Source organism: Macaca thibetana, chromosome 1, assembly GCF_024542745.1.
Source record: "Macaca thibetana thibetana isolate TM-01 chromosome 1, ASM2454274v1, whole genome shotgun sequence".
Lineage (NCBI taxonomy): Eukaryota > Metazoa > Chordata > Mammalia > Primates > Cercopithecidae > Macaca > Macaca thibetana.
In genome coordinates this window covers 9,697,646-9,724,019 of record NC_065578.1, presented here as the reverse complement: position 1 = coordinate 9,724,019, position 26,374 = coordinate 9,697,646, and the positions used below count along the sequence as shown (strand labels likewise).

Below are 26,374 nucleotides of genomic sequence, written 5' to 3'. Positions count from 1 at the left end.
GCAACAACACAAATTCCATAAAAGAAAACTAAAATAATTTAAAAAAAAAAAAAAAAGTAGGCAAATAGTTCTATACCCTTGCAGTGGGGGAAGGGTTTTCTATGCTTAGACAAAGGAAGAAACTGTGAACTTGACATGTGGAAGTTTGAGACTTGTGCTTGGGGCACTGGCCAACTGGTGTTGAGGCTGTAAACTGAAATCACCTTTTTAAAGCACAGGTTAGCGATGCACATTAAAATGAAAACAAGTCCATTTTCTTTAATCTAGGATTAGCAACTCTGAGGTTTTTTGTTTTTTGCTTTTGAGACAAAGCCTCACTCTGCTGCCCAGGCTGGAGGGCAGGGGCGCGATCTTGGCTCACTGCAACCTCCACCTCCTAGGTTCAAGTGATTCTCCTGCCTCAGCCTCCCTAGCAGCTGGGATTACAGGCACCTGCCACCATGCCCAGCTAATTTTTGTATTTTTAGTAGAGACGAGGTTTCACCATGTTGGCCAGGATGGTCTCAAACTCCTGACCTCAAGGGATCTGCCCACCTCGGCCTCCCAAAGTGCTGAGATTACAGGCGTGAGCCATCGTGCCCAGCCTAACACTGAGGTTTTTACCCCACAAAGGTAATCACAAAAGTAATACCTATTTCCCAAGGATACCTAAAGACGAGTTGCTGTAATGGTGAAAAATGAAGATAATCTAGTTGTCCCTCAAGGGGACTGGTTACAATAAATTATGGCATATATTTTCAGCAGAACACAAGGCAGTTACTAAAATTGATGCTAGAGATCTGTATTGATGGATACCAGTTACGTCCAAAACCTAGTATCAAGTGGAGGAAAAAACAAAAAAAGATGAGAGAAGAGGCAAAATCTAGGGTGACTGACTTTACTTAATGACTTACTCAAATGACTTTAAGGTAAGACTCAACAGTCCCAAGAGAGGTCAAAAGGCAAAGCACTCTAACCTCAGCTTCCAGATTTGTGCCCTCCCTCTGGCCCAAGTCACAGATTCTTCCAGATGCCTCAGTCTCTCAGTCTATAAAATGAGGATAAAAACCACCAGTGCCATTACCATACTCTCCCCTGTCCCCAGGGTGCTCTGAGGATTAATTAGCTGGTATTTGTGAAGTGTGTTCCTGTACTGAGTTATTACTGAAAAGTTTCCATTAGGCTCATCAGCTCTTTAAAGCTCTTAAGCAAAACTAAAGAAGTTTTGCTGAAATGCCCCAAAGACAAGCATGCCTGGTAACAATGAAGCCATAGAAGAAACACCCCGGCAATCGTGTCCCCTAGCCCCCCACACCAGGCGCAGTGCTCAGGCGGTAAGGCCACGCCAGAGTTTCATCAGCACTCCCCCAGGATGAGGTCAGCGCACACCGACTGTCTCTGGCCCTCCAAGGGGACGATTATCACACTGTCGCCAGCATCCCCAGGGCTCCTTATTAGTGTAATAGAAACCCTTCACAGAGACCAACAGAGAGCATGAGAGGAAAAAGAACATGTGCAGATAGGCACCCCCAACCCATGTCCCTAATGAGGGGTACAGGGACGGATGTGCATGGATCCTCATCAGCCCCATCCTGTGGAATTCTGATCACAGCTGCCATCTCTGGGGATACAGGGAGACACAGAGCAGCTTGCAGAGGGGCAGCACACTCGCAGTATCACCAGCTCCAGCCAGGAGTCCAGAAAGACAAAGGTTATGCTGCTGAAGGGGCAGGCAGGACACTGCGAACCCGTCATCCCAACCCCTCATCCCGGCAAAGGAGGAGCCCTGCCGACAGCGCTGAGCACTGGCAGAGGGCGCCTGCAGAAGGGGGTTCCAGCGGCAGGCCTCTGGGCTGCCCCTTTCGCCTCGTGCTCAGTGGAACGCCCACGCTGGCTCCGCAGTGCCAGTCCACCGAGATGGAATGCTTTGTCCCACAGTGCCTGTGCCACGGACATGCTCCAGAATCATTCGGCTTTCTTCCTCCCCTAATGCTTGTGTCTTTCTCTGTATGTCTCATCCTGTCTCTCAAATCTATTCCTGTGTGTCCCAGAGGGCCAGAATGAAGCAAGTTCTGCTGTTATGATGCAACACCCGGCCACAGGTGAGGCCCGGACTGTTCTGAAAACCTAATGAACGGGCAACAGCAGCTTGTGTGCTTCTTGACAGCACACAGGTGCTGATAAATATCGACCTCCAGGGTATTCTTGGTAAACACAGGCACCGCGGCCCCTCACCCTCACGGGCGCATGCACACACACACATACACACACGCACACACACTCACACCTTGCCGGCTCTGCTCTCACACCTCAAAAACAAATTATTTAACTATTCTCTTCCCTGAGGATTAGAGCTCTAATTTCAAACACAGAGCTCCCTGGCTTGTCTCTCACATATGCAGCACATTCTGATAGGTTAAACGCTGCCGTTTAATTACTGTAATGAGAGGTGCTTTTTTTGGGTTTCCTCATTCGTTTTTCTCTCCCTTACTTTACACTGAGAATCATTTTTAGCATGTTTTCCTCCGTCATTTTCCCTATCTCCCCCCCGACTCTGTATGTAGGGAAGAAGGCAGGCTCTTTGAGTCAGTGTCTTGAAGAGTCACCAGAAGTGAGTGGGTAACAATACTAAATGTCCAAACCTTTCATTAAAATTTATTTTTAATTTAAAATTTGTAAATTAAAAAAAAATAGCAGATAGGAGAGGTAAAAGCCCACCAAAGTAGACTGCTACAGTGACTATCCCAGACAGGAATGGTCAGTAAAAGACACGGCAGGTTGACGTAAGGTGTTACTGGGGGGTAGGGTCAGTCCTGCGGGTGGTTTTGGGAAGGGATGGGATATGTTCCCAAGATGGCCAGCATGTGATTTACTGCAGCCCCAGATCAAGAAGAAGGCTGCTTTCCATGGTAAGGCTGGACAAAAGCAGACTGAGGAAGATGCCTCTGGAGAAGCAACTTGCTTTCAGATAGGCGTTATTTTTAAAAAGTGTACAGCCAGCCTGGGAAACATGGCAAAACCCCAGCTCTACTAAAACTACAAAAATTAGCTGGGTATGGTGGCGTGCACCTGTAATCCCAGCTACTTGGGAGGCTGAGATGGGAAGATCGCTCGAGCCCCAGGAGATGAAGGTTGCAGTGAGCCAAGATTGCACCACTGCACTCCAACCTGGGTGATAGTGTGAGGCTCTGTCTCAAAAAAAAAAAAGTATACAGCCTATATGCTTTCAAAACTGTGGATCATAATTCACCGCCAAACCAGGTCCACCTTCAGCCCCAGGCATTAGATCTGGAGGGCACTGCATGGGCATCTGAAGGCCGCAGTCATTTAAGAGAAAGACCTGACCACAGCTGCAATGCCAAGAGAGCTCTAAGATCAGGATGGACCCGCAGAGGAGCAGAAGCTTCAAGAAGCGAAAATCCCTTCTCCCTGCCTCTTCAAGGTGACCTGGAATGAGTATCATGGAGTTCAATGACTCTGCACGCACTCTGGGATCTCCCAGGAAGTCAGTTAATGTCCTGATCATTTTTATCCCCCCTTTTGGAGTCTGCCCTTTAGGCTTTCTGCCTCAGCTCCACACATTTTGTAAACTTCTGACTCCACTGATTTGTAAGAGTAAAGGTACCAGGAAGGCCATCTGCTACCAGAAAAGCAAGGTGCATGCAAGGTCAGGGAACTAACTGTCACGTCAAGGGTGTGCAGGGAAGACCTGAAAATTGCCGAGGCCAGATCAGCAAACAGGTTGACTGTTACAAGCAGATCAGTGGAAACACATGCAGATATAACAGAGAAGGACAAACTCAGGGAAGAGCAGATGAGGAAACAGACGACAAAGGAGGGGAGAGGAGCCTTCTGGAAGCTGAGTTTTCAGTGGAAGGTGGGAGTAGTGGCCCACTCTGACCATGACCCGAATCAGTGGGACCTTCTCTTCTTGGAGGGAGAAGCAGACTTTACCAGGAGGCAGAGTGACAGGCTTATCCCTGAGAAATCATTTCCAGATAAAATAACACTTGCTTCATAAATGCCATCTTCCCTTTCTTCAGAGAGTCTCAAATTTCAGTGAAACCACTTAACAATGTCCGCATCAAAAAGCAAGCCTAACAGTCACCCTGTGGAAGCAACTTTGAAAGGCAGAAGCCAGCGCCACTGCCTGACTGTGGGGCACCCGCCTCTGCACAATCACCAACCACGTGACAGGGTCCCCCGCACCTCCCTCTGGGCCTTCTTTCCTCACAGCGTCTCTCACTCCTGGTCCACTCTTTCATCTGCTATCCTCCACACCAGCTCCCCAAGCCAAAAAATCTGGACAGTGAGCCCAGACTCTTCCCTCTTCTTCACTCTTGCATCCACTCAGCCACCAATTCCAGGAGATTCTACTTCCTCACTCTCTAATCCATCCTCTCCATCCCCATAATAACTGTCCTGGTTCATCCATCATTCCCCTCTCCTTAATGCCCACCCTACCTTCAAGAGAGAGCTTTCTGAAATGCTAGTATGAAACCTATTATTCCACATAAAACTTTCCATGGCTTCCCCGCTGTCCACATAACAAAATCCACATTCTTGTGTTAACACATGCCAGATCTTCCCTGATCCCACCTTTGCCCACCTTTCCAACTCACCAAGCTGCCTCGTTGATCTCTTGCCTTAGTGGCCATGCCCCGTCACATCCTCTGTGTGGACAAAAGTCACCGCTCCACTTCAGACCTTAAAAACAACTCACCCTCTTGCAGGGCTCGGATAAAGGGGACCTCCTCCATGAATGCAGGCACCTTTTCAAACTCTTCCCCACTAGTTCTCCTCCCCTACCACAAAACTGATCGCTCTCCCCCCTGGGCCTCCACTCAGATACCTACTATAGCACCTATAATATTTTCTCACCCATACCACATCTGTTTATATAACATGGAACCCCACTAAACTACAAATATTAAATCTTATTTTTGTATTTTTAATGTTTAGCACAAATGTTGGCACATGGAGGAAATGGATATTTAATAATTAGTAAATGGATAAGTAGATCATTTTTCCAGTGAATCATACTGCGTCTATGTGCTAAACTGGGAACCAACAATTGATACAAACATCAATACAGATATATAGATAACAGGCATGAACAAACTTAGAGCAAATGAATCTAAAAATCAGACTTTTTTTTTTTTTGAGATAGGGTCTTGCCCTGTCACCCAGGTTGGAATACAATGGCGCGATCTCAAGTCACTGTAACCTCTACCTCCCAGGTTCAAACGATTTTCCTGCCTCAGCCTCCCGAGTAGCTGGGATTATAGGCATCCACCACCACGCCCAGCTAATTTTTGTATTTTTAGTAGAGATGGAGTTTCACCACGTTGGCCAGGCTGGTCTTGAACTCCTGACGTCGTGATCCACCCGTCTCGGCCTCCCAAAGTGCTGGGATTACAGGCGTGAGCTGCCACACCCAGCCCAGTGATAGTTTTTAAATGTTTATGTTTCATCTAAGTATGCAGTATGCAGTATAACTTTTTTTTTTTTTTTTTTTTTTTTTTTTTTGAGACAGTCTCACTCTGTTGCCCAGGCTGGAGTGCAGCCCACTGCACTCCACTGCACGATCTCAGCTCACTGCAACCTCCATCTCCCGGGTTCAAGAGATTCTCCTGCTTCAGCCTCCTGAGTAGCTGGGACTACAGGCGCCTGCCACCACACCCGGCTAATTTTTGTATTTTTAGTAGACGTGGGGTTTCACCATGTTGGCCAAGCTGGTCTCAAACTCCAAACCTGCCTCAGCCTCCCTAAATGCTGAGACTACAGGCATGAGCCACCGTGCCTGGCCATAACTTTCTGACTGTATTTTTGTTAGGCTAACATTAAAATTAGTTTGCATCCCTGATACCAAACTGGTTGGAAGGGAAGTAGAGCTGCAGAAAACTAAAGAAAAATTGGCATAAGATAAAACTTCTACAATGAATCATTCACAAGTGAATAGCAAGAACTAACTACACACGTATATTCTTGGTTCACCATGAAATCCTTTTAAACAAATACCTACCATTTCCCCAAAACAAACAGAGTAATTATGGTAAGGCCTTGTTAGTGTTCGGGCAGCATGCGTGAAATACATTTACTGCCCTGGAGTCACCTCTAAAGAATCTCCAAGCCGAATCCGTGCTGCTGGGGTAAAGCTGCCTAATGCACCAGCCTCCGGTGCTCTGCGTAATGACATCCGCGCTAATGGAGATGAGCTCGGCTTCATGGAGGTTCGACTCCTGAGAATGGATCTTAAAGGTGAGGCAAGGCAGCTCAGGAGAAAGTCGATTTAATTTGTTTAACATCATAAAAAGGGACATTTCCACATGGACAGCAAGGACATGAATATCATGTGTGTATGGCAGAATTATAAACGCATTTTTGGCGAAATTCAATAAAGCTGATTCCACTGCATAAGGTCAGCAATTTACTATAAAAAATGATATGATTGCAATTTTTAATATAACCCATGTATTTGCTGCAAGATGCTCTAGAAGACTGTGTAATGTAACCATTCGACCTCTCCACAGGAGCAGAGATCACCCTATTTACCCTTTATTGTCCTGATAAAAGCATCCACACAGAACAACAAAGTCAACAGCATTTACTTAAGAGCCACACTCAAGCCCAAGACTTCCTCTTCTCACACACAAGAATGGGGCTCGGGATTAAAGCCCTCATGGCAGGCAGCAGGAAAAACTCCAAATTAAATTCACTTCCTATGTAGCAAAATAATTACTGAAATGTATACGAAAAGGTATAGATGAAATAAGTACCCTCTGTGGTCATTCTAGATTTCATTTCTATAATGTGATTCTTCAAGGGGAGAGCACAGGCGCAGACTACACACTGCAATTCAACTCAGTGATGACAGAGAGACCCTGCTCCTCAAATTGGGTGGGCTTCCATATGTCTCATAAGCCCATGTCTACACTTTTTGAGGAAATGACTTAGGTTTCCATGAAAATTAAATAGGCAAATGTATGTGTGAAAGCTTTTAAGCTGTAAAGCAAAATACACATGCCAGGGGCTATGATACAGTCTGTACCATAACATTTCAGGCTTGCCTGTAAATTAAAACATCTGTATTACTAGTAGCTTCTACAGCCTCATCACCAAGTTCTCTAAGGGTGTGGGCCATTTATGTCCCCAGTGCACTTAGCATAGCACTTGGCAAACAGCAGACTAGGAATGCTTGGTGAACAGAGCCGAACTTGGTCACAGCTGACATGAACAATTCTAGACTGGGAGAATAGAACTTTTATTTTCCATGGTGTCTCCAGACGGAAGCTATAACATGTCATTCTCATTTCCACTCACTACTGCAGGAGTTCCTAGATCAAATCAAGCTCCTTTCCTGCCTTGGGGTCTTTGAGAGCTTGCTGTCCTTTCTGCCCAGGTACTCTCATTCTTCACAGAACCACTTCTCATTCTTCTGGTCTCAGCAACCTTCCCAATGCAAACCTACCCCACCCTCTCCATTATTCTCTCTCACAGCACCTTGCTTATCTGTATTTCGCTTGTATGTTCATATTTCTGGGGAGTCTGCCCCCACCCCAGGCCTCTATTTGTTTTATGTAAATGGTAACATTACATCCTCACTCCCAGGGCCAGCACCATGCCTTGTAAGATACATGCACTCGATAAATACTTGTTGGATGGAAAGATGGATGGATGGCTGGATGGATGGATGGATGGATGGATGAGTGGGTGGTGGATGAATCAATAGTAAAAATCTTTCCAAATAAGGTACTAAGATCTTCCAAAGAGCAGTGCTATTTTGTGTTATTTCTGTTATTTTCTATTATTTCTTTTTTTTTTTTTTTTTTTTGAGACGGAGTCTCGCTCTGTCGCCCAGGCTGGAGTGCAGTGACCTGCGCTCACCGCAAGCTCCGCCTCCCGGGTTTACGCCATTCTCCTGCCTCAGCCTCCCGAGTAGCTGGGACTACAGGCACCCGCCACCTCGCCCGGCTAGTTTTTTGTATTTTTCAGTAGAGACAGTGTTTCACCGTGTAGGCCAGGATGGTCTTGATCTGACCTCGTGATCCGCCCGTCTCAGCCTCCCAAAGTGCTGGGATTACAGGCTTGAGCCACTGCGCCTGGCCATTTTCTATTATTTCTATCTGTTACAGGTTGAACATCCCTGATCCAAAAATCTGAAATCCAAAATAATCCAAAATCTGAAACTTTTTGAGTGCTGACATGACATTCAAAGGAAATGCTCATTGGAGGATTTTGGAATAGGGATGTTTAACCAACACAATATTCTGCAAATATTTCACAATCTGAAAAATCCAAAGTTTGAAACGTTTCTGGTCCCAAGAATTTTGGATCAGAGATGCTTAACCTTTATTTCTATTTTAGCACTGTGTCTCCTCCTTTCAGGACTGCTTAAAGGAGAGCCTTTGATTGGGGAAAAAATATATAAGTAAATATCAGAAATAGAATCACAGAGGACATCGTGGAGCTCCATATTTATTCTCTTTCAATTACATTCTGTGCAAATTATCTTCACGTGAAAGTTACACCGATTTTTCTAACTGCCTCTTCTTCAAATTCAACCTGTGTTCTTTCGGTCAAGACACCAAATTTTGCAATTAGAATACTTTAATTCACAATTCCGCATGTGACTCACAAAGCTGGGGAGAGTATGGCTTTGTTCTTTAGCTTTACAGGTTTACTACTGTCAGTGTTAAAATATTTTTCTTACAGCTTAAAGCCAAAAACAGACTGGAAAAGAGTCCCATTCCTATGCACTTTCAGTTTCATTGAAAAGATGACATTTACGTGGTTGTGATATTTAATTTATCATAGAGGGTCATGATTTTTTTTTTCCTGAAATACCATGATATAGTAAACTTCAACTTCATGAATGAAAGCCTCTGCAACCATTTAACAATCTGAAAATCCACACAAAATTTAAGACCACCATACTACTAAAGACAATCTACTCAACAATCTAATTACAGAAAGATTACTTTAAAGGGCTTTAAAACTAAAAAGAATAATTAACAGTAAGAGATTAGAGCATGCCCAAGTCCTCTGTCTGATGAGAGGGGAGAGCTCTGAGGAGATCAGCTCCTATCAGGATGTTGAAGAAACTGAACAGGTCTGTTTGAAGTTGGAAGGGAAACATTACTAGAGTTGTTTAATTCTCAGCACGATTTAAATATGTCAGCTTGCCCCATCACTCTGTTTACTGAGGACCGTGAGTGAGTTACCTTTACTTCAAAAATGGAAAGAAGATCAAGCTGTTGTGGACTGACCAACCTAGCAAGCCTATCTATAGTGAAAAATAAATTGAAAATAGAAGCACACTATCTTATACAAAGAATACTCCGTATTCATACAATTACAGATACACTAATTCGTATACCACCCCCCTACGGATAAACTTATTTTTAAAAGACTTCAGCTCAAAAGTGTTGAATATAACAATGGATTGGTAAATTAATGAATACTATCCAAAGTTATTTTTAAATCTTTCTAATTACAGTCCAATCAACATAAAATGTTTTTCAGTAGAGATTGCCTTATGTTATACCTTATGTTAAGTTTCAAAAATCCCTGCTTCTAACATTTTCCAACGGTTCCAATAAACCCGCATATCGTGTAGGCCCTTCGGTGAAAACTCTCTTGTCTACCCTTAGCAGATAAATCTCATTAAAAGAACTTGCATCCCTAAGTGAGGCCAGATAAGAAAGACGAGTTTTCTTCTTTTGTTTTGTTTTGTTTTGGTTTTGGTTTTGGTTTTTTGGGGACAGAGTCTCACTCTGTCACCTAGACTGTCACCTAGACTGGAGTGCAATGGCACGATCTCAGCTCACTGCAACCTCCACCTCCAGGGTTCAAGAGATTGTCCTGCTTCAGCCTCCCAAGCAGCTGGGATAACAGGCATGCAACACCACGCCTGGCTAATTTTTTTTTGTATTTTTAGTAGAGAAGGGGTTTCACCATGTTAACCAGACTGGGCACGAACTCCTGACCTCAGGTGATCTGCCTGCCTCAGTCTCCCAAAGTGCAGGGATTACAGGCGTGAGTCACCGTACCCGGCCAACAAGTTTTCTTAAAATCATCTCAGAAAGCCAGTGATGATACAGAATACATCAATATTTACCTCTTGGACAAACTGGAAATACATCATTACAGTTGTTAACAAAGGCCCAAGTCTTCTAAAAAAATAATAGACTAAAAAAGCAGAAAAGTATCCTTCCATCACAAATACACAGAAGTCTCCCTTCATCTGTGGTTTTGCTTTTTGCAGACTCGGTGACCTGAAAATAAGATAATTTGGGAGAGGGGGTGAGCCCATTCACATAACTTTTATGACACTATATTGTTTTAACCGTTCAATTTTATTATTAGTTACCACTGTTAACTTCTTACTGTATCTAATTTATAAATTAAACTTTATCATAGGTATGCAAGCATAGGAAAAACATAGTACATAAAGAGTTCGGTACTAGCCGAGGTTTCAGGCATCCACTGGAGGTCTTGGAACGTACCCTCCACGGTTAAAGCGGGGACTCACACCCATAGTTTGCTCTATATTGCACAAAATGCTTCCCTCCATGGCAGCTAGAGTTCTGGACGGGAATTAGGTACCACCAATTAGGTGTACTCACAGACAATTTGGAAAGTGGAAATGAGGCAGAGGACTGCTGTCCTTGCTGATTTGATTGCTGCAAGTATCAGCAGATGGGCAGGCAGGATATTGGAAACACTGAGATTTCCTATTGCAATGTCCAGTCTCCAGCTTCATGGGGGTCAAGAGTCAATCTTAACAGTAGAAGAAGCCATGTCCACATTCCAATGTCCTGTCATTGCTTTTCCAGGTGTCACAAAACACTTGCAGTGGTGGCAGCAGTAACTTCTTGGCCCCTGCATCACAGCTGCAAGGACGTGCACTTGAGCTTAACAGCTCCAGTGACAGCCTCTGGATTCCCCACCGCTTGATCAGAACAGAGGTAGCAACTACCCTGGCAAATTATCGGAAGTCATTCCTGAAGGCCTAGCCTTGGGTCTGCTCTTCTGGCCTTTTCAATACGTGAGTAAGCACCTAACCATCTGTTTTTGTTGTTGTTGTTTTGTTTTGCTTTTTTGAGACGGAGTCTCACTTTGTCGCCCAGGCTGGAGTGCAGTGGCGCCATCTCAGCTCACTGCCACCTCCGCCTCCCGGGTTCACACCATTCTCCTGCCTCAGCCTCCTGAGTAGCTGGGACTACAGGCGCCCATCACCACGCCCAACGAATTACTATTATTATTATTTTTTTTTTTTGTATTTTTAGTAGAGACGGGGTTTCACCGTGTTAGCCAGGATGGTCTCAATCTCCTGACTTTGTGATCCGCCCGCCTTGGCCTCCCAAAGTGCTGGGATTACAGGCATGAACCACCGCGCCCGGCCTAACTGCCTGTTTTAAATCCCTCTTTGCTCAGAATTCCTAGAGGTTCTTGATGCATGAATTCTTATGATACAAACAAGGTTTTTTCTTAAACATAATATTACAGTCATTACAAAAAATGACTATAGCCCATTCAGAATATATCTTCTAAGAGAACATACACTGTTGATCATTGTTGTCATCAATTAAGCCCTTATTTTGGTGCAAGGCACTCTGCTAAGCACTTTTTATATCATTTTAATTTAATTCTCCACCCCCCCCTTTTTTTTTTTTTTTTGAGACAGTGTCTTGCTCTGTCACCCAGGCTATAGTGTACTGGCACAATCATAGCTCCCTGTGAGCTCAAACTCCAGGGCTCAAGTGATCCTCCTGCCTCAGCCTCTCGAGTAGCTGGGACCACAGGCATGTGCCGCCACACCCAGCTAATTTTTAGTTTTTTTGGAGAGACAGGATCTCACTATGTTGTCTAGGCTGGTCTCGATCCTTCCATCTAAAGCAATCCTATCTCAGTCTCCCAAAATGTTGGGATTACAGGCTTGAGCCACTGCACCCAGCCAATTTTCATTTAATTCTTTTAAGAATCTTTTGCAGTAAATATTATCATTAATCCCATTTTACAGATAAAGAAACCAATGTACCACAAAGTTAAGTATTTTATGCAGGACCACACAGCTAAAAAGTGGTGAAGCTGGCTGGGCGCAGTGGCTCACACCTGTAATCCCAGCATATTGGGAGGCCATCCTAGCTAACAAGGTGAAACTCCGTCTCTTCTAAAACTGAAAAAAAAAAAAAATTAGCCGGGCATCGTGGTGGGCACCTGTAGTCCCAGCTACTCGGGAGGCTGAGGCAGGAGAATGGCATGAACCCGGGAGGCGGAAGTTGCAGTGAGCCGAGATCGCGCCACTGCACTCCAGCCTCGGCGACAGAGCGAGACTCCGTCTCAAAAAAAAAAAAAAAAAAAAAGTGGTGAGGCTGGGATTCGAACCCAGATAGTTTATGCACTGTTGCCTCCAAAGCTGAAGTAGTCCAAACATGACCCATTATTTAGACACTCTTAATAATATTTCCAAAGTCAAGTGGCTTAATTACTAGAATATTTGTCACCTTCATCTTCCTATTCTCCAGGCTCAAAATGCTGGTACACTCATACATGACTGGTGAGAATGTGAAATGATATAACCACTTTCAAAAACAGTTGAGAAGTTTCTTAAAATGTTAAACACACATCTATCATATGATCCAGCCATTCCATCCTGAAGTATGTACCTATGTACCCAAGAGAGAAGGAATTATATGTCCCAACAAAGACCTATACATAAATATTTACAGCAGTCTTTTTTTTAATATCCAAAGTCTGAAAACAACCCAAATGTCCAACAGGTAGTATAGCCATATAATGGAATACTATCCAGCAATAAAAAGGAATGAACCACTGGTATATACAACTACATGGCTAAATTTCAAAGTAATTACGCTGAATGGAAAAGCCAGAACAAAAGAGTACACACTGTACAATTCCATTTATATAAATTTCTAGAAAATGCAAACTATGGCCAGGCGCAGTGGTTCACATCTGTAATCCCAGCACTTTGGGAGGTCAAGGTGGGCAGATCGCTTGAACCCAGGAGATCGAGACCAGTCTAGGCAACATGGTGAAACCCTGTCTCTCCAAAATACAAAAAAATTAGCCAGGTTTGGTGCTGTGTGCCTGTGGCCCAGCTACCTAAGAGGCTGAGATGGGAGGATCACTTGATCCCGGGGAGGTCGAGGCTGCAGTGAGCTGTAATCATGCCACTGCACTCCAGCCTAGGTGACAGAGTAAGAGCCTATCTCAGAAAAAGAAAAAGAAAAAAAAAAAGAACTAATATATAGTGATAGCAGATCCGTGTGCACTTGCAAACCAGAATATGGGGGGTTGGGGGGACCACGGGGGAAGGGATTACCGAGGGGTAGGAGGAAACTTTTGGGGATGCTAGGCATGTCCATTGTCTTATTGTGATGATAGTTTCCCAATTATACATATGTCAAAACTTTTTAAAACCACACATTAAATATGTGTAGTTTACTATATGTCAATTCCACCTCAATAAAGCTGCTTAACACAAAAAAAACCCTGAGAGTCATCTTCAGTCCATCCCTTTGCCACACGCACCCTCCTGCTTACTCTTTCTTCTGCCATGTCTGTGGTTCTGTCCTTCCTCTCCAGAAAGTACATGGTATAGTTCAAAGAATCTTGGTCAGAAGACACAGATTCTAGTTCTACTTCTACCATGTATTAGCCCAACTTAGCCTCTCTAAACCTCAATTTCTTCATCTATGTAAAATGGGAGAAAACAGCTACTCTGAGATTCATTAAATAATGCATTCATTCATTTAACAAATATTCATTAATCTGTCCACTACATACTAGGGTCATAGTGAAAAAATCAACTATGTGAGAGTGTTTTGTAAACTATAGAACTATCTACATACATATGCTGTCATTTCTATTTCCATCTCTACTGCTACCAACCCAGCCCAGATCCTCCACACCTGAAGACGGACTCAGCCGGACCATCTTTGCGGCTGGTCTTAATTATTGCCAGGCCAAGTCAGTTTCAATACAGAGTTTCAAGACAGAGCCCAGAGTAAACGTCCTCAAACAGTTTCTCAGTGCTCCATGGGCCAGGTGCTGTGGTTCATGTCTGTAATTCCAATGCTTTGGGCAGGCAAGGCAGGAGGATGACTTGAGGCCAAGAGTTTGAGACCAGCCTGGGCAACGCAGTGAGACCCTGTCTCTACAAAAAAATTTTAAAAATTTTTAAAAATTAACCAGGTGTCATGGCATGTACCTGTAGTTCCAGCTACTTGGGTGGCTAAGGCAGAAGGATCGCTTGAGCCCAGAAGTTCAAGGCTTCAGTGAGCTATGATCATGCCACTACATTCTGGCCTAGGCGATACTGTTATTTCTGTATGCTACTGGGTCCTAACCCCAGCTCCTCCCTCACTGCCTATCTCACCAGCCTCAATTCTAACCCCTTCTTTCTCCTTCTCACAGGCCAATCCAGTTACTGGCACATGCGTCTCTGCCTGAGCCTCCCCTCACTAACAAAGCCCTTCCTGCTCTTCTCTCTCTATGCCCACTGCGTCCCTCAATGGCTAGGTCAAAACTGAGCCGGCCGGAAGCGGTGGCTCATGCTGTAATATCGGCATTTTGGGAGGCCAAGACAGGTGAATCACGAGGTCAGGAGTTCCAGACTAGCCTGGCCAAGATGGTGAAACCCCATCTCTACTAAAAACTACAAAAATTAGCCGGGTGCGGTGGCAGGCCCCGTAATCAATCCCAGTTACTCGGGAGACTGAGGCAGATGAATCGCTTGAACTTGGGAAGCAGAGGCTGCAGTGAGCCGAGATCGTGCCATTGCACTCCAGCCTGGGCGACAAAGTAAGACTCCGTCTCAAAACAAAAAAAGAAAGCAAGAATTTTTCACATAACCAGAACGTCCATCCTGGCAAAACCCAAATCTGTGCTAAGTGTTAACAGCAATTTGTTACACTGTCTTTTTCCTCTTACTTTCTTCTACCTATAGTCATGTTTACCTTAAAAAACTTTTATCCTCTTTACTATGAAACAGAATCCCATATAATTTAAGCAAGAAAAATATCCCCGAGCCTGCTCACCATATGCAAAATGCTCTGACTTTAGCATATGGTGCCAAACCAACATGCGTTCAACAATACACACGACAAGAATATTCACTGGGCCATCGCTTGAAACAGCAGAAGACAGGAATCAACCTAAACGCTCACAAATTTGGGACTAGTTTTTTGTTTGTTTGTTTTAAGATGGAGTCTCACTCTGTCACCCAGGCTGGAGTGCAGAGGCGCGATCCCGGCTCACTGCAAGCTCCGCCTCCCAGGTTCAAGCGATTCTCCTGCCTCAGCCTCCTGAGTAGCTGGGACTACAGGCGCCCGTCATCACGCCCAGCTAATTTTTTGTATGTTTAGTAGAGACGGGGTTTCACCGTGTTAGCCAGGATGGTCTCAATTTTCTGACCTCGTGTTCCGCCCTCCTCTGCCTCCCCAGGTGCTGGGATTACAGGCGTGAGCCACCGCGCCCGACCGGGACTAGTTTTTAAAAGGATAACACATGCATATAATGGAATATTATGCAGCCACTGAAACGAATGAAGCAAATCTATATGTATCGATGTGGAATGACTGTCGAGATATAACACCAAGTATATGAGTAAAGTGTAAAATATGCTACCACTGTATTTAGAAAGCATTCGTGTTTCTGTGGGGGAGTAATACATATTAACATGCTTTCATGTGGCTAGATTCTCTCTGGTACGATACATAAGAAACTGCAGCATCCTCTGTGAAAGAGAACGGGTGGGGAACAGGAATGAGAAAATGAGAGGAGAAGATTTATTTTTTACTGTATATCCTTCTCTACTGTTTGAATTTTTAAGACCATGTATATGCCTTACCTTTTCAAAAAGTAAAAAAAAAAAAAAATTAGTAATACATGCCAATGTCATTTTGTCACTTTCCTTTTCGTTGCAGTATTGTTGCAGGCACACAAGTTTAAGGAAAGAATCAGTCTTCAGTTGCAGGGAAAACATCAAAGTAACCGGGTAAATCTGAAAGTGCTCCCTCCCCGCAAACTTCTCTGCACTATTTCCCCATCGTAGGTGACGTGGAGGAAACCCCTCGGCTCAGCCTTCTTGGGGCAGCAAGTGCTATCAGCTCCCGCTCTGAATAGGGAAGCCAGGGCATCTCTGTTTCTACAACATTCAGCTGGCCTAGCTGCCGTAGGTCCTGGATGCCGAGAAAAATCTGTGCAGTTCAAGACAAGTTTGGATAACAAGGGGAGCAGGAAAATTGATGGGGGGGACCAGTCGGTGTGATGAATAGGCTGGGCCAGAACAGCAGGTGACGAATATGCAGGTGCAAGACTGGCAGGGAAGGAAGACGGTCCGTTCACAACAGATGGATGGAGATGCTCAATCATCCTCAGGAACAAGCGCGGCTGCCACACAGCCCTGCCTGCTCCGCACGAGCAGCTCCTCGCTCACCTGCAGGGCACGGCCCCGCCCCCAGAGGCTCTGCACTGGACCCACGCTAGGGCAGGGCTACCGGAGAAAGCAGAAAGTGGGTGCGGAAGATGCCACGCTGCCGCAGGCGGGCCTCTCCGGGACTCACTGCCAGTGGACTCTTCTCACTTTGCCTTGTTCCTCCAGGTTCCAAAACCAAGCTCGTTTTGTCTCCCTTGGTAGCTCTCACTCCCGAGAAAGGTTTTTACCGCTAGGGTGACCTGTTTGTCTAGGACCACAGGGCTGACCACAACATGGGAACTTCAGGGTTAAACTCAGGGCAATCCTGGGCAAACCAACACCCTTGGTTGTCACCCTCCATTTTGCCCACTGTTCTCTCTTATTTCTCTTCCTGGTCAGTCAGTGAGAGAACCCAGATCGGCCTGTTTGGTTCACACTCATGACTGAGTCGAATCCGTGTAGGGCATTTGTTTCCTCTGGTCGTCTACAACGAACACAAAGGTAAGAAACAATAAGACATTCAACTCCCATCTTTTCTCAGAATGGGGACCGCTTTTAAAAATGTCCAGGATATACCGGCTTCAATGACTCCAACAAATAGAGGAATGAATCTAAATCTTGATGCCACAATCTATGTCTCGTTAACAAAAAATCAGAAGGGCCAGACAGCCCCTCACAGAGCCAATTCTATTCCTTCCAGCTCAGCTGCAGGAGTTTCTGAGGATGAGGAAATGGGCCACACACAAGCAAGGGGTGGGAGCTGGCAAGATCTCTGTGCCCTCCCCGCAAGCTATCTGCTGGACCCAAGCTCTAGGAAGAAAAGCTTTGTGAAAAGACTTCTGGCTTCACTAAGACACATTAAAGAATTAATTATAAAGTAAAGCTGAAGGAGAAAATTAATTTTAGAAACACAAGAGGTTACAATTTTTTTTTTTCCTGGAGATGGGGGAGGAAACACAGTTATTTTCGTTTTCATCCTGGGGGCACAAGCTGGGAGCTGTCCAGTCGATAACCTGGCCATCAGAACAAGGTTTGTAATTAAAAGGTCAGTGACCTGGAAAGCCAGGGCCCCACTCCCAGAGCTTCTCAGTAATGACGGAGCTATTAAATTAAGACTGTTATGAAATCAATGCTAAAAAAGCTTTCATGGTAACGAGATTCCATTCAAGGACATGCAAACTACTTCATGAAATGGACGTAAATGATAAAAAAAAGAAAAGTAATAAAAGAGAGTTAAATTGAAATCTGTGTAAGAATTTACTCCCCCTTGAAATACTCTACAGTGAAGCCCTTCACCTCTAGCCCACTACCAAGGCTGGGACCATCAGGTTTCTTCAAGTTCATTTCCAGCAAGGACGCGGTTTTGCTACTGGGGTTTCTGCTTCCAGGAACAGTAGAAGGATAAGATCTAGTTTCACCTTTTGGAATGAGAAAGTGTGTGAGAAAGTGTGTGGTGGTGTGTTTTATTTGTTTAGTTTCCTACCCCAACCAGGACCATTTATTGGATGAGGGAGGAAAAAGCCCTTTACTTAGACACTTGAGAAGGACACGGTAAGTGTTAGCCAACACCACCCAGGCCCCACCATGCAGAGTGATACAGAAAAATAGATGATGTTTGTCTTTCCTAGAAGCTTGCTTTGCAACAGATACGTTAGAGTATGTTAACAGATAACTCTATTCCACTCCCCCACCCCAACCCCCTCACAAACAAGCATCACTATTACCCACCTCATCCTCAGCCTGCCAAACATGTTTGGAAGCAGATTGCCTCCTACATTTTGTGGTTGGATAGGGTGTCAAATCAACACAAGCCTATTGACGACAATTTCCAAGCCTCTAACTTTCTGGACTGATTCTACTGCTGTTTTTACGTTACTCTAACCTCCTGGATTGCAGCCTGCTCAAAGCCCCAAATATGATGCCTGCCTGGCAAGAACTGCTTCTATATATAGACTGGTTCTATGAGGGCTTAAACCCCACACACAGTCCAATTATCTTCATGTGTGGCTGACTCTGCAGTTGATGTGTCATCTGCAGAATCAAGTGGTTGGAAGGAAAACAAAAACATTTATTCTAATACTCTAAAGGTGAGCAGCTGCTTTTCTCTTTCATCCAAAATATCCCCGATAAAAGGAAGAAATGCTGTAAATTACACAAAATGGCAGTACAAACTTCAAAGAAAATGATAAATGATTCTAATAACTTCATGTTTCTCATTAATGGCTCCATGTTCAGACTTTAAAGCATCCAAAAGAGATCTCAAAACAAAAAACAAACAGGAAAGACCTTTGCAAACCAATGCTCCCCCATCCCTATCCTACTCATTCCCCACTCACCCTCACCCAGCACCCCCACCAGAAGTCAGAGAGCACAACACTTAACCCGTCGGTAACACGGGCAGGATGCAGCCCCTGCTGCAGGCTGCGGTTTCACAATGAAACAAACTCAGCTGATGAGCCTAAAGTAACCCTCATTTTCCACTGAACTGACATGCACTACAGGGACCTCAATTTCTATATTAAATATTAAATAATATTAAAAGAAAAGCAAAATTGGATTTGCCTTTTCAGGAAAGAGATGTTTATTAAAAAAAAGAAAGTCAAGATTATAATTCAAGTCAGTGCTCCACTGCAATTCCCTGAAGTGACATTGCTAGGAAAAGCCAAGACTCCAGGAGCTGAGAGCCCTCCCAGAGCCAGTGCTCCAAGCCCAGCACTGCAAGGCTCCTGCGGGGAGTCCAAAAGCACGGGTGGCAGAACCCAGGCCCCTCCTGCTGCAGACGGCCAGCGAGCCAACTTGCTTTCCTTTCGCAACTACTGTTGGGGAGCCGGTAGATGTTCACCCTCATCCCCATCGGAGATGGTGCCAGGCCGTGCTGAGTGCAGAAACCTGACCGTGGAACAGCCCGAAATTTGAAAAGTGAAGTTTAAATCTGCGAAGGGGCTTTTCTTCCCCAGACACCAATCAAACCTTGGAACTCTCTGCCCAGAAAAGGTCCTGCCAGGCCGGGCGCGGTGGCTCACGCCTGTAATCCCAGCACTTTGGGAGGCTGAGGCGGGCGGATCACAAGGTCAGGAGATCGAGACCACGGTGAAACCCCGTCTCTACTAAAAATACAAAAAATTAGCCGGGCGCGGTGGCGGGCGCCTGTAGTCCCAGCTACTCAGGAGGCTGAGGCAGGAGAATGGCGTAAACCCAGGAGGCGGAGCTTGCAGTGAGCCGAGATCGCGCCACTGCACTCCAGCCTGGGCGACAGAGCAAGACTCCGTCTCAAAAAACAAAACAAAACAAAACAAAAAAGAAAAGGTCCTGCCAGAACCTACTCCATTGGGATTCAACTCGGAAATGGATAATTACTGACTGAAGCAGCATTTTAGAGGATAATGGAGATGGGTGATTAACCTCAGAGATTCCGGGTTTAAGTACAGGATAAACTCATGTGGTTCTCTTTAGAGGACGAAGGGCAGGACAGCATCTCAAGGTGCCAGATGCCTAAAATTCTAAAAACTCTAACCCAAATTAGGGGTCAAGAAGGAATTATGTCCACCGTACCAATAAACAGTCACTTCAGGTCCTTGCTCACGTGCCACCCTCTCAGAGACACTCTGACATTCATGTTGTTTAAGATCGCAGTCCAACCCACACCAATCCTGGCGTTCCTCACCCCGGCTCCCTGCTTCATTCATCACTACCCATGGCGCTCGGCATCTGACATCCGACCTATTCATTTTCCCATTTGTTAATTGTCTGCCTTCCCTCCACTAGAATTTAAGCTCTGCGAGGGCAGGGATTTTTGTCTGTTCAGTTCTCTGCTAAATTCCTGATGGGAGTCCGGGGATAGGGCATAGCGTGTACAATGACTCTTGGATGAATCGATCAGTTGGACTTTTTTTCCTAAAGGAGCAACAAATCATAATTGCACAAAACAGTTTTCTCTCTACAGTAATTATTAGCCAAGTAACTCAAAAGAAGTATTATTTGGTCCAGAGTTTCTCTTTTTTTTTTCGCTCCCTCTCCCAGTCAGGGATTTATTAAAATTAAACAGATTAGATGGAGCTCCTGATACTAAAACTGCTCAGCAAAGCCTGCGGTGGGGAAGTGCCGAGCAAACACCAGAGACATTTGTCTCTAAATTGCTCTAAATACCTTCTGCAAATGAAATTCTAACCCAGCTGCGTTTGAGAGAAAATGAGGACTAACTGGTCATTGTCGGTGGAAGAGAAGATCAGGCAGTTATAATATTGCACAATATACTGGAGCTAAGGATCTCTCGGCAACCATAGATTTTGTCTCAGGTTACCCTGGGTAATCAGCTCAGCTTTTAGGCTCAGCTTTCCCCAGCTTCAGTGCTTTGATGAGAGAGCTGAAATCCCTAAGCTTTTATGATTAATTACTCCCCATAGGTACACATATTTCAAGGAAAAACTCTTTTATGGCATGATGCTTGCGGAGTGGCGAGGCCAGCCAACACACTCCAAATTTTAATAATCTCCTAATGATGGGGGGGCTGGCACAATGCAGCCAGCCAGCAGCCTCGCAGCGCTCCTTACCAACTCTGTCGCAGGGACCCAGCCTGGGGGCTGCCGCGAAGCAGCCGCCTGCGGTGAAATGTTTGGTCTTCTTCTGCCCAAACCCTGTTAGTGCAGCCCCAGGACATGATCGCGTGAAGGGACCAACGGTTCCTGCTGCATCCCTTCAGTGGGACATCACAGAGCAGACCCAGAAAATATTACCCACCCATTCCAGCCAAAAATGACTGAACGCTCAAAACCCAGAATTTCGAGGCTGGCATTCCAGCTCCTTAAGGAAAAAGAGTTGCTTTGGGAGGAAGAAAGCTCACTTTTGCCCCTTATGGTATATAAGGACGTTTAAATGACTTCCTAGATTTCCAGAAAATTACATGTATAAAAAATTGAAAAGTTAGGTTTCTTTGTTGTTTTCATTTTACAAAAAAGAAAAATACCCTAAATTTCAACAGAACCAGAACAGATTGTCTCTTCAGACAATATTGAATTTGTCAGGGTCCATTTTATCCCTGCTTACAGAAATACCATAAAACCACTAATTTACCGCTCCAATCTGTAAATCGGACTGACCCCAAGCTTGACTTTAACCTGACCTTGTTAGTCATCTCGTTTCCCTCGCCCTTCATTTCTTTCTTCCTCATTCTCTATTGAAGCAGCTGAACTCCTAACCTAAGCTAGTCATCCTACAGCCAGGGTCACTGACACAGAGCAGACCAAAAAGCAGAAGTCCTCCACAGTCTCATCCGACGGGCCGACTCTGCTACTGAATACTGCCTTTGCCATGATGGACTGGACTGAGTCCTCCGTGCTTAATTACCCAAATCGTGTCATCTTGCTGCTCCATTGTCAGGAAAGAAACCTGCGTGCCCCACTGGGGGGCTCGCCTCAGCTCCACTGGCCCGTTGAGTGGGCAGCTCTAGGAGGTCCTGGCAGCTCAGCACCTGCCTTGCGTCTGCCCCAGCCCCAGTCCCTCTGCAGGCCGCGCTGCACAGCCCTGTGGAACCTGTACCTTTCTTCTTTAGGAATGCTCTCCTGGTTGCAAGTGGGCTCTGGCGGACTCGGGAATTCTGTAGAAACTTCACTGCCGTGGCAATCTGGTGAGAGAGAGAAAACGGGAGTAAACTTCACTTCGATAGTCTGGATTTCAAGATTAAAAATCCTACGAGTTTTTCCCAGCTCCACAGAGACAAGCATACCAGTGTGGTCAAATTTATAACCAGTTATTTCTTAAACTTAAAATCTACCTAAATGAAAGGCGATGTTGTTTCTCTGTCTTCACTGGCCTCCTGTATCTGAGTCTGTCAAATCTAATCCTTCTGCCGAGCTTCAGGCCTGCGATGATCCTTCCTGTTCCTCCTGATCTCCATTCGAGCTGATTCCTCACACTCCCCGGCAGGTGTGGCCATGCGCACCCATGTCACCGCCCTTGTGCCCTGTATGCTGTCTTTCTGGAAGGCCTCCCTTTCCTGCCTCCACCTGTCTAAACGTTACCCCATGCGCACGTACACACACACACACACACACACACACACACACACACGCGCGTGCGCTATCAGCACAGCCCTTTTATAGTCTGTTCTGATTCCTCGAAGCCTTGCCTAAATAAGCAAGCCATCTCTGATCTCCCTATTCTCTTCAATTCTTCAGTGCCTGTACTGTGTACCATATAATTGAAGACATAATTATACCGTCCTCTAATGTTCAGCCTGCCTTCCCAACTACACTGCAAGCAACTGAAGGGCAGAGACCACGCTGTCTCCAGAGCCTGGCAAAGTGCTGAGGGCGTCCCGGCTGGAAGGGATTATGTTGGAGACAACGCCCACTGCCATTCACACTGGCCCCCCTTCTGCACTGGAGCTAAGTTCTGAAGAGACTTCAAAGGGCAAAGTTTGGAGTTTCATGGCTAAAAGCTGACAGATTGACAGATTGTCTGCCTGCCTCTGGTAATGAATATTATTTAATGAAATCTTCCTATCTCCGCATAAGCCGGGCAGGGGATGGAAGGGGCACCGCTGCAGGTATTAACCTTCACATCACTCAGCACACACGAAGTGTGTGTTTATGCCTGACTTGTCTACTTTCCACCCCAGACACCAGACCTAGGGATGGGAAACACCCACCTGCCCCAGGTAGGAAAGGGGCTGTTTTAAATGACTGCTATTATTTGCCTCATCAAAACCAAAGGAATAATATGGTCTCATGTTACAGATAAAGTCAACAGGCCCTACAGTTCACTCATAAGTTGTTGAAAGAAAAAATTTCTAAGGCTAGATGTAAGGAAGTTTTCTAAGATCCTTCAAACTAAGGGAAGCAGTCAAACAGAAAGTACTGTGATTGTAAGTGAAATACAAGTTATAAATCATCTCCTTCCCCATATTTTATATGAAAGTAATCCCGACACCAGACAGACTTTTGGGAAACAAAAGATATGAGGGTAAACCAAAGAAAAAAAGCTAGGGAAAAGCCTGTATTCATTTTCCCTGTAACTCCTCTGTGGGAGGCTTACCCTAGACATTCCACCTAAAGGATGAATTCAGTATGTTGACTTTTCAGATCTGGGCCTGTCACCAACAGGACATACTAGTGTCCCTTGAGAGCCAAGCCCAGCTCCGCACAGGTTATCATCTGTCCTCCAACGCTGCGAACAGTACTAACCACCGTCATGAACCGCAGTAATGGACCAGCTCTGGACTAAAGAAAAATCAATGCTCGAGATTCTAGAGCCCCCAAACGGCATACTCACCCCCTAAGCCCCTCAACCAGATCGTCACACCAAAATCAAGAGAAATCTAACAAACATCTACAACACTGATGTGTCTTAATGAAGAGATGGGAGAAGGGAAGAAGGAAAAAGAAGAGGAAAAAAGAAAAGGGGATGGGTAGAGGTGGGAAAGGCCGGGAGAAGAAGGCAACAGTACACGAGGAGCTGTAACAGAAGAGAGGGGGAAAAGGAGAGAGGAGAAATGGGAGACAAGAAGAAAAACCAAAGGAAGTGAGACCCCTGCTCTGGAAAGAGAATGAACAGGTACCCAGGCACTGGCACCTAGGGTCAGTGCCAGTCTGCACAGCTCAGATGGCATGGGGATAGTTTTTCTTCACCTGGAGGAAAAAAATACACCTTCAACACACAAGAAAATTACAGTATTCGTATCATGCGGCAGTCTGCATGCTGTGTGTGATACGTGTACCAGGTGTCAGCGGAAATGTGGATGAACAGGTCTTAAGCAGAAGATGCTAATAGTACAGCTCCTATCATTTACCCATAGAAACAGAAACCTTTCCTTCATCCTTCCAAAAATTTCCATGACAGAGAAAGAAAACAGAATCCCACCACTGGAACACACAGGTTTCACCTTGCTTTTTAAATATAGTCCTTGGTATATGCATTTCTGGTCAGAGAGCAAAGTTCTGATGGGTTTAATGGTGCACTCAATGCAGTGCTTGGCGCATTCCATCAATTTTTTTAAAAAAATTGCATCTCTTATTTCTTTAAATACATTAATCAGCCTAGTGTAGGCAAAACGGATCCATCGGACAATGCAATAAACATGAATTATCATCTATCCAACACGCATAATGGCTTAAAAATACATAATAGCAGGTGTAGTTTAAATGATTAGTTATTACACCTGTGGTGGGTCTGATTCAATTGGGGAAAATCATCTTTAATAGGTTAAAAGGTTTGGATCACCATGCTTTCCTTAAAGTGGCTGCAGAGAGGGAATGATGGAGTGCTCTGTCATTAGTAATTCATTTAAGAAGAACGTGGGGGATATAGCAAAGAACAGCATAAACGAGCGAATCCAATTTATACATCAGGTAAAGTAGAAAACACCTTTTAAAAAAGCAAGATAAATGAATTTGGAAGGGAGATGAAATTGACGTATTTATTTTAACGGGAATTTGACAAAGTCCCGGCACACTTCAAACTTGCAAAAATATGAACAATTTCTTTTAAAGTTTCCATTCACTAATTTCAAGTCATATAAAATAATACTGCCAAACACCTACATAAAGTATATTTGGGGCTTGTTTATGTTCCTCTTGATCTTTGTCTGAAAATGCAGGCGACAGGCAAATCACATATTTAACAGCATCGACATCACTACACTAGATGCAAAAATATAAAGCACCCAAATAGCCCCAACCTAATGTGCTGAATAAGAAAGATACCCTGATAAGCGGCTACATGTAAGTGTGAACATATGAAAACCTCTCTCCTCCTTTCACTAATTATTTCTTCAGTTACTCTTGACTCTTCTCCTCCCTCCCCGCGAGGAACTGGCACCACAAAATGGGGGGAAGGACCTGTCCAATCTAGAATTTTATAGCCCCATGATTCATACATCAATGGGAGAAGATTTTGCAAAACTCTTTACCCATAATGCTAACATCTTCACACACTAAATAACAGGGCGCTCGGTTTGTGCCTTTCACCCACCTATTGTTGGGCACTTTTCATTAATTTCATGAAGCAATTCAACTGACTTTCCTCTGCAGAGGCCCAACACACACAACACGCTGTTGTTGGATTCAATGATGGGGTGCCTGCAGCCTGTCCTGTATTATCGTTTGATTTTCTAATTAGAAGATGAATGTGACTATTCATGGGTTATATTTGTGCCCAACTAAATTACATAAATTCAGGCCAAATCTTCCGCCTCAATGTCAAAGATGTAAAACGGAGACAGGAACTTTATTGCACATGTTGTGGGAGTGCAGCAAGCCAGGGAGAATTCTGGCGCTAAGCTGCTGATGCCGCCGTCGAAGCTGCTTGCTGGTGAGCCTGTGATAAATATGGAATCAGCGTTCCTTTCCCTTCCTCTTGCACTGAGTTCTTAATGAGTGCACCTCGAATTACCAATAGCTAGTTTAATCAAAACAAAGAAGACAAACTCCGAAGAAAACAGACCAAAGTTTCTCCCTCCACCCATTCCTCTGACCCTACCTTCTGTACCCTTCTCCACCCAGAGCAAAATAAAACCACCCTGCCACCACCAACTCCACAATTTTAGGGCAATTTCATAATTTTCACTATGTGTCACTTAAAGTTAGAGATAAAACTGAGGTGCAAGGAAGAGGAGTAAATTCTTGTCTTTGCAGTCTCATAACAGTGGTTACACCAGAGTCACTGCCAGCAACTTGGGAAAAAGCTGGGGGTGGGGGGACTTCAGGTTGAAAAACACCTTTAGATCCAAGATGACTGGCCAATTGAGAGAGATTTGTATTTGAGAGAGCAGGATCTGTAACTGTATAAATCAATGGAATACAGTATACTCAGGGGTTATCTACTATGAACTATGTGCTGTTAAATGCATTGTGTAGGGTAAGTAATCCCTTGTGAGAAGAATTGAAGTTCCTGACAGTCCTCACCAAAGAGATGCTTCCTGTGTGTTTTCCACTCTCCTACAAAAGACCTGCATGT

The 26,374-nt window shown here is 44.7% G+C and overlaps 1 protein-coding gene across 3 annotated transcripts in view; it reads right to left on the bottom strand.

Moving 5' to 3' along the window:
- PEX14 (peroxisomal biogenesis factor 14) overlaps window positions 1-26,374 on the bottom strand; it is a 158,384-nt gene that overhangs the window by 72,667 nt on the left and 59,343 nt on the right. For all 3 annotated transcript variants that reach the window (XM_050788737.1, XM_050788751.1, XM_050788745.1), the window contains one exon: window positions 21,959-22,043. In XM_050788737.1, the coding sequence (XP_050644694.1) occupies window positions 21,959-22,043 (85 nt within the window). The remainder of the gene's footprint in view (window positions 1-21,958; window positions 22,044-26,374) is intronic.